This window comes from Podarcis muralis, chromosome 13, assembly GCF_964188315.1.
Source record: "Podarcis muralis chromosome 13, rPodMur119.hap1.1, whole genome shotgun sequence".
Lineage (NCBI taxonomy): Eukaryota > Metazoa > Chordata > Lepidosauria > Squamata > Lacertidae > Podarcis > Podarcis muralis.
Window position 1 is genome coordinate 28,433,796 of NC_135667.1, and position 9,112 is coordinate 28,442,907.

Below are 9,112 nucleotides of genomic sequence, written 5' to 3' on the forward strand. Positions count from 1 at the left end.
TCAATAAAGTGTCCTTTCAATAGAGTTATTAAACGACTATCCAGTGCGAGATAAAGCAATCCGTTCCCTCGCCCCCAGCGTTGCCAGGACCTCCATCAAGCTCCTGGAAAGGTCTTCTCAATTACTCCACGGCGAGCGGAAGAGTGTGCGAGAGAAATGGCCCCAATTTAGACAGGCCCCGCAGGCTGATCCTGATGGTATCAGCCCAAAGTACTCGGGACTAATTGCATTCGTTCAGCCTGGGCTATAAAGCCACTCACCCAGAGCCGGTTGCGTGAGCCGGACACAGCCAAGCATTTCCCCAGCCATGAGCGCCAATGGTATCGCAGCTGTGGCCGAAAGCTACCAGAAGTTCAACCCTCGGGCCTACCTGCAAAACAACTACATGCCACCCCGTGCCAACTTCGCGAGCGAAGAGTTTGCAGTGCCCTGGAAACTTCGCTGCCTGGCAGATGCCTTTGCCACAGGTAGGTAGACCTGTAATTGTTATCCTTTGCAAGAGGGGGGTGCCTGGGTTTCAAAGGTGATCTCCCTTTGTCTTGTTTGAAAATCTTCTGCCTTCCCTCTTGACAGGGCCGGCCCACCCATGAGGTAAGGTGAGACGCCCGCCTCAAGTGGCAGGATTCACAGGGAGAGCAGATCCCAACGCAAACCTTTATTCTTCCTTTGTTCCCGATGTAGATCTTCATCCCCCCTAGTGGCGTAGCGTGGGGGGTGCAGGGGGGGCCGGCCGCACCGGGCGCAACATCTGGGGTTAGGGCAAATCCACGGGTTAGGGGGCGCAAATCCACGGGTTAGGGGGCGCAAATCCACGGGTTAGGGGGCACCTTGCCCCGGGTGCTGACAACCCACGCTACGCCACTGATCCCCCCCCCTTCTTCCCTGGCTAGGAGGCAGGCACCATTTAGTGGTTTGGCCTCAGGTGCCAATATGTCTTGGGCCGGCCATGCCTCTGGGCCATTTTTACCTTTTCCTTGACAACGTCACCATCCATCAAAAGTAAGCTTTCCAGATGTGGAGCTGTCTAAATTTGAAACAAAAGTGCATTGCAAAAAAAAAAAAAAGAGCTCCTTTGTAAACTTGGAGGGTGGGGAATAAAATGCTTTGCAAAACCTGAGCTATGACCTTCCAGGACCTCAGCATCTTTCTAACATTAATTAGTGAATAGTTAGCTGAACCCAGGCAACTGACTTAGATTGGATGAGATTTTTGGCCTTGCAAGAAGTTCCATTAATGTGTGACCTCAAAATTTTGCTTGCCCCTGAAACAGATGCCAAAGTTTAATGCTAGTTTAGTGCCATTTTGAGTTTCAGCATCCTTAGGATTCTTTAAATGCTCTTTAGATGGTGTGCATGCAGCCCAAGTCACTTGTTTTTTTAACCATCGCCAGAGGCTATCAACCACAGAAGTGTTCGCAGGTGTAAGTCTTTGCTCCATTAGCTTGTTTAGCACAGGACTAGACAGGCCAGCTTTCTGCTCTGGTGTTTTATTTTCATATTGATAGTGATTACAATTTCTCCCTTAAAAAAAATACTTAAAGAAATTTCTTAATTGGATTTCTGAGCTACGCCTGTTTCTAGAGCCCTGAAACTTTGCACCAAATACTGAGGATTTGTAGTCAATGCTAGTCTTAGTCAGAGTTAAGGGGCACGCCTAATCCAGGTTCATGAATTTGAACGGGTCTTCTCTGAATAGATCTTCGTTGAATACAATCCTGATACTCTGGCAATCTTACAGACTGATATATTAGTTGCAATCTGCTACTCCGTACGGTTTGTAAATCATAACCTCTTTACCTTTTCATCTGCTGGCAAATAAACCAAACAGGAGTCAAGAAGCAGGAGGTAAACTGAGCTGCTGGGGTGGGGTCTGCCTATAAGATCTTTGCTCTGCACTGCTTGGCGCTTAAGTTTAGGAAAGGAGGCAACTTGAAAATTAACTGAGTTCTCTTGCAAAGTTTGCTGAGCAGCTGAGCCATCTCACAAAGCAGGCTGCTTTAATAGACTGTGGTAGATTCCTGCCTCTGGTCTTGTAAGAGCTCCATTAGCATGTGGCCCTGAAATTTCAGGTCCCCCCCCTCCAAAAAAAACCCCGCACAACTGATGCCAAACTTTAGTGCTAATCGGACAAGGTTGGATTGGGGGTGGGGCATTAACCTGTGGCCCCAATTTTCTGTGTCAATTACTTAGTTTGGAGGGTGGCACAAAAAGTGTAGTTCTGTGTGTACCTTTCCCAGGAGCCTTTTGGCAGCGAGGTGTGTGTGTGTGTGTGTGTGTGTGTGTGTGTGTGTGTGTGTGTGTGTGTGTTCTTAAATGAATGTACGCAGCCAAAGTAGGAGACCACACTGCCACATTTTATCCAGCTTAGAAGGTTCTTTTTATCATATGTGGTGGCCTTGTAGTAAGGTTAAAGCTTACTGGGAAATGATACATAATATAATGAAAAGGATGTTTAAAATAACCTTTGTAAAAACAAAAACAAAAACCAGAAGCTTTTCCTTTAGGAATTATAGGGACAGAACTACCTAAAATGTATTGAAACTTATTCAGATATGCTACTACTGCAGCAGGTATGTTACTTGCCCCAAAATGAAAAGAAGCAGAAGTCCCAGTAAAGGAAGAATGGATGCAAAAGTTTGTGGAATATAGAGAAATGGGGAAACTTACCGGAAGAATACGAAATCAAGATAACATTTTTTTATATATATAAAAGAATGGAAATGGTTTATTGACTATTTACAGATAAATTATAAACAGATAAAACACTGGCAGGATTATTGTAATAACCTGCAGTTTTATAAGAGTATATATTTAAAGAAGATGAATAAATGAGCAAATTAAGTTAATTTGGATACGCAGAAGATATTAAAAACTAATTTAAGGAACTGCAGAAAGAGGGGGAAGGAAATCAAGTTTTGAAATATCAAAATGAATGTAAAATTAGTGAAATGTATAAATAAAGAAAGAGAGAGAGAGAGAGAGAGAGAAAGACAGACATTTTCTCTAGCTTAATCAGTGAGATCATGAGTGTGAGAAGGGCAATTGACCAACGAGAGGGGAGGATCCTTATGGGCAGGGGGATCCCGGAGGAAGAGGCGACTGAGTCACTTCTACAAGGTGTGAAGGAGGACCCAGATGCCTAGGCTTCTCTTGCCAGACAGCGTGTTGCGATGTGGAGTCAAAGGGATGCTAGTTTGGTAGGTGACTTGCGAGACATCACAATATGGAACCTGCTCTTCCGGCTATGTGGAAGACTTAAAATGCCATGCATGAGCAGATTCTTACAACTCACCTGGCTTGGAAAGATCCAGAAAACAGGACCATCTTTCGAGCTGCCCCTCACTCCTCCAGGCCTTGATTGGCTGGGAGCTTCTATCTGACTTTCCCTTGGGCATTTTAACCGTCAGCGATAAGGTGACCAAATGCAATAGAACACAAGCCTCTTGTGCCTGTGAAATTTTATTAGAAGCGGCAATTCTGGCAGGTGCTGTTTTTCCTGTATCTCCTGAACTACTATATCACAAGTACTGGATCCTGCTTCCCTCTCAATATAATTTCGGTGGGAAATCTTCCAGTGAGCTGCACCCCCATGGGATCAAATCTGTTGGGGTCGGGGAGTATTTGCAGCAGGCTTCTCCATTACATTTTCCCACACAAACAGAAAAGGGAACCAAGTAGCCTGGATTCTAGGTTTCTCCTCAAGATACAACTTTAGCCATTTGACTTCCACCCTTCAAGGTCATTTCTGGGCAGAAAATTAGGGGCCAGGGTGTTGAATCCTCTTTTATGATTGTATTTGGGAAAGACTTTCATCCCCATCATGAATACATATTTATTTATTTTCTAAGAGGTTTCCAGTATTTTATGTACCGGTAATTGTTTATCGCCAGAGATGAGTGTACCTTAGTTCTTTATTCTCACTCCTTGCAGGGGAAATCTGCGGCCACACCCTTATTGATATTGGCACAGGCCCCACCATTTATCAGCTCCTCAGTGCCTGCGACTACTTTGAGGAGATAGTGGCCACAGACTACCTGGAAGTGAATCGGACCGAGATAAAGAACTGGCTGCTTGGTGAAGACTCCAGCTGCTTTGACTGGTCCCCTTACATCCAGTATACTTGTAAGATTGAAGGCAATGGGTAAGAAATAAATGCAGGAGAGAGGGGAACGGCTTCCCAAGGAATAAGCCTGGGGGTGCAATTATGTGATCCACCATGCCTTACTGGCTGCTGGCGCTGTGGTCTAAACCACTGAGCCTCTTGGGCTTGCCAATCAGAAGGTTGGTGGTTCAAATCCCCATGACGGGGTGAGCTCCTGTTGCTCTGTCCCAGCTCCTGCCAACCTAGCAGTTTGAAAGCACACCAGTGCAAGTAGATAAAGAGGTACTGGCTGTGCAGTGCAGGTGACAAAGAGATTAGCAGAAGGATGGGAAACCTATGGCCATCTAAGTATACCCATTACAAAGCATCTTTTTATAATATACTGAGGTAAAACACCTACAATATATGATTACTGCGGCAAGACTGCTATATGCACAAAGATGGAAAAGCACAGCCTTATCCACTATAGAAGAATGGCTGATAAAATTATTGGACTTGGCTGAGACGGCTAACATGTTTAATTAGAGAAAAATCATTTACCAACATTTGTTGAGGATTGGAAATTTCTTATGGACTTTTTGTGTGAAAGAGAAAATGAGCTTGTAATATCTGGATTTGAAGATTGAAAAAATGCTGGTTTATAGAGGATAGAATGGTTGGAACTTAAAGAATAAATATCATATGTAGCTGCAGAGAGCTGGAAGTCCTTTTATTTTATCTTTCTTCACCCTCCCCCCTTCTATTCATTTTCTCTTTCTTTTCCCTTCTTTAGATTTCTCGTATTTTCTTCCTTCTGACTTTGCTCCTTTTTAGATTCAGAAACAACTATCTGACTTTTAGAAGACATCTGGAGTTTTTAATGTGTGATGTTTTACTGTGGTTTTATGATTTGTTTTGAAAGCCTCCCGGAGTGGCTGGGGCAACCTAGTCAGATGGGCGGCATATAAATAACAAATGATTATTTATTTAGGGAACCGTGGAAGGAAAAAGAGCAAAAGCTGAAGAAGAAACTCAGAAGGATTCTTCCCATCGATGTCCACCAGGCCAAACCTCTAGGTTCCTCTCTCAGCCAGCCAGCCGATGCTTTGGTCTCGGCTTTCTGCCTGGAAGCCGTGAGCCCTGACCGGCCGAGTTTCGACCGGGCTCTGCGGAACGTCACAACGCTTCTCAAGCCTGGTGGCCACTTCCTCATGATCGGGGCTTTGGACGAGTCCTTCTATTTGGCTGGAGAAGCCAAGCTGTCAGTCGTGCCCGTCAGCGAGGCAGATGTCAAGGAATCCTTCGCCAAGAGCGGCTATCGCACCCGCAGCTTCCGCTCCTACGTCATGCCGCCAAGCCTGAAGATTGGCGTGGATGACGTGCAAGGGATCTTCTTCATCCATGCGCAGAAAACAGCCTGATCCCAGCTCGCCTAGCAGAAACACACACACACAAGGCCCTTGCCCCCTAAAACCCAGCTTATTGCATGCTGCTCCTGTTCTTTTCTGTATTGCTGCTCCTGTGCTGATAACTGATCCTCTGTTCTGTGAGTGCAAATAAGTGTGTGTTCACGTCCACACCATACATTTAACACGTTTAAAGCATATGGCTTTCCCCCCGAACTGTAGTTTATCCCTCACAGATCTAGAGTTCCCAGCACCCTTAACAAACTACAGTTTGCAGAATTCTTTGGGAGGAAGCCAGATGCTTAAAATGTTTTCTTGCATCGTTCACACAGATCAAAATGTCAGCCTGTTGTTTCCCCCCCCCCTCACCTTTAATCCAGATTTACTATTTCTGTGGAAAATCTAGTGCTGAAATCTAAACAAAAATCCTGTTGCTGACAGCCCTTTCGTGACATCTGAATGACCTGTTTGCAATATCAAGTCCCCCCCCATTTATTGCAAAGCGCTTGACGTTTCTTGTAAACTACTTAGAGTTTTTACTACGATTAAGTGGTATATAAATTTTGTTATGAAATAAATCTGGAAGTACCTTTCCTTGGTACACGTTCCTTAGGACATGAAGCAGGATGGAGGTTTCCCAAATGTTGACCTTTTTTACTTTCCATATTGACTCTTCTGCCAAGGTATCCTAGCACGTTGCAGAAGATTCTGAGGTATGGCCTGTGCTAGGCTCTCGTCTTCCTGTGTGAGGCACTAGCCAGGCCTCTTGGGCTTCAGAAAGTGCAACGCAGAACAGAGCCGCCAGTCCCCTGTATTCCCTGCTCATTGCAGGAGAAAATCAGTAGTATGGTACAGGCAAAACCTCTATTTCAAGTAAGCTTTGCTGCCATTATTATTCCCTTTCCTGCCAGTGTTCAGGCAGAAGGTCTTGTTGCTTGTGTAGGTAAAAAGCACCACTCACACACAAGAGGGAGGTACCAGAAGGCTTGAGGGAACCTTAAGTTTTGGGTAGAAGCACAAAAGTAAATAAATCCCTGCACATATTTGTCAGGGACAAGAGTTGTAGTCAGGAAATCCTAACATGTCGGTTTTCAGTGTGCAATGTTTCGTAATGGAGCAGCATTTTGTAATATGAGCCCTCCGCTCGCCCAGTACAACCCAGACACTGGTTTATTACCGTACCTGTTTGCGACACAAAGGCAGAAATGTAAGAGGGAAATCTCTCTTGCTGAGGAGAACATGTCGCTAGAGTCTGAATTAGGCGTGGCAGTCCAGATATTTAAAAAAACAACGGAGGCATCCGAGGACAAAATTAAGTGCTTCACCAGACCTGTTTCGATTTCTTATTTAAATAGCAGCTGCTGGTGGGCGGACATCAGATTGGGATCTTGTTGTTTTAAAAACCCTTCCTTCTGTGGCACAGTCCAGGTTAAGGGGATGTTCACAATACCACATACCAGTGCGCTCCCACTGCTAGGTTTTTAGCTTTCACACAACACTAGCCACATTCGAGATCAAGCCAGTGGTTTTCCTCACAAACACTGCTATCTGATGCATCCCCTCCCCCCACCAATCCAATTAGAAAACTGAATGCGGAATAAGCGATAATATGAACATTTGAGGCAGCTGCCACACGTGCAGATGAGCACAAATACTCCATGAATGTTCCAGGGGGAAGTGACAGGGCCAGGAAACCAAAAAGGTTCTGTGCATCAGGCAAAGACACCCCCTTCCAATGGAGGCCAGACATTTTGTAAAATTCCAGCAGGCATGGTAATCAAATTTTGACTTCATAGTCTTAACTCGTTTTTACTTGTTGCCTTGTATCCTTGAGATGGCTGTAGCTAAGTGGCATATAAATTGTTTAAACAAACAAAATTAATAAAATGCATCCTTAACAACAAGAAGAATATTCCGTTTGCAAAATGTATCTCTGCTCGCCAAGAACATGGGTGAGCTTTCAGGCACAGAGGTAGGAACATAGGAGGGGGCCTCCTACGAAGTCCAGACTTAGGCAGCTCAATATCAAGTCCATTTAGCCTGGGATAATATGTCCTGACTGGTAAAGGGAGTCACCATTGTTCTTAGGGGCCGAGGTCCCTTTGGCTCCCCCTCAATAAAACATTTGAGGGGGCCAGCCCCCCCTTCCCAAAGTTGATGGACATTGCCATTCAAATGGTGTGCATGTGCTGCATCATGTGATCAATTATGTGGGGCAGGGCTTACCTGGGCACCCCCAATATTTTATTCGAGTTGGCACGCCTGCAAGTCACCAGCCATCATGGATTGCTAACCCTAATAGCTGGGTCCTCCCTCCACTGTTAGAGGCAGTAATGATTCTGTAGCTGCTGGAAACCACAGGAGCGGGGAGGGGTCTTCTGTTCATGTCTTGCTTGCTGGTTTCCCTCAGGTACCTGGTTGGCCCCTGTGAGAATTGGATGCTGGACTGGACGGGCCTTTGGCCTGATCCACGAGGGCTCTTTTTATTTCATTTATTCCCTCATAGATTTTTATTCATTTTCCACACAATTTAACAAATTCAATTCAGTTTCCGCACAATGTTCCCTTAGCATTTTGACTTCCCACCCTTACCTCTGTGATGTTTCTGTTCAAATCCTTTTATCTACTGCCTTAAATGTAATAAATTATTTCTATACCACAGGGGTCTGCAAAGTTTTTCATCAGGGGACCGGTCCCCTGTCCCTGAGACCTTGTGGGGGGGCCGGAAAACATTTTGAAGGAAAAAAATGAAGGAATTCCTATGCCCCACAAATAACCCAGAGGTGCATTTTCAATAAAAGGACACATTCTACTCATGTAAAAACACGCTGATTCCTGGACCGTTTGCGGGCCGGATTTAGAAGGTGATTGGGCTAGATCCGGCCCCTGGGCCTTAGTTTGCCTACCCAAGCTATAGCATATGTCCCATTATACAGTCTTTTATCATTCCCACTCCTTGGCTTATATTTTCCAGTTCTGCCTGCGATTTAATTGAACTATAATGTTTTCTCAGATAATCAAAAAAAGGGGGGCGTCTCCACTATTCCGCAAACATTTCGTCTTTTTTGGCCTCTTGATTTTGTCACCAGTTTCGCCATCTCCATATAGTCCAATAGTTTTAAAGTCCACTCCTCTATTGTTGGAACTTCTTATTCCTTCCATTTCTGCGCGTACAGAATTCTGGCTGCGGTGGTAGCTTTGGGGGGGAATCTGCCCCTATTATCCCCCCCCCCCAAAAAATGCTTCAGGCTTTTTTGGGAAATGACTATTTGGCTCTATTTCCTCAAGCCCTCCCCCGGCAACAGCATGTGCTCTGTCCTGCCACTGAGCTACGGGCCCTCCACCCAGGATCCACTAGCATGGGCACTTTTCCTAAAGGGAGGGTGCAAAGCAGCCCTTGAATGCTCTCTGACCTTCAGCAGAAGCGCAGCGGTGGCCTTTGACGACAAACTCCAGCAGGTCACCTTCACCCACCCGTTTCCGAGCTCCGGGCCAAAAGGGCGGGCAGATTGTATAGTTCTTTGAAAGCGGCCTGGGCTTTCAAAGGGGAAGAAGTGCCCTTTTCATGGCAGCAGGAGGATTATTGTTAATCCAGCACACACATCGAGCCAGAAGGTAGATACTAT

The 9,112-nt window shown here is 45.4% G+C and overlaps 1 protein-coding gene across 1 annotated transcript; it reads left to right on the forward strand.

Moving 5' to 3' along the window:
• On the forward strand, positions 1-8,145 carry PNMT (phenylethanolamine N-methyltransferase). Its single transcript, XM_028704088.2, has 3 exons — positions 1-467; positions 3,930-4,140; positions 5,072-8,145. The coding sequence occupies exons 1-3, from the start codon at positions 308-310 to the stop codon at positions 5,499-5,501; spliced, it is 801 nt and encodes a 266-aa protein (XP_028559921.2). The 5' UTR covers positions 1-307; the 3' UTR covers positions 5,502-8,145.
• Positions 8,146-9,112: the final 967 nt, after the last annotated feature.

Bases quoted from the DNA above. Each gene is read 5' to 3' on its own strand.
- PNMT (XM_028704088.2), top strand. From the start codon at position 308: ATGAGCGCCAATGGTATCGCAGCTGTGGCCGAAAGCTACCAGAAGTTC. The intron at 468-3,929 runs GTAGGTAGACCT...CACTCCTTGCAG, and splicing joins GGCAGATGCCTTTGCCACAG to GGGAAATCTGCGGCCACACC. The intron at 4,141-5,071 runs GTAAGAAATAAA...TTATTTATTTAG, and splicing joins TGTAAGATTGAAGGCAATGG to GGAACCGTGGAAGGAAAAAG.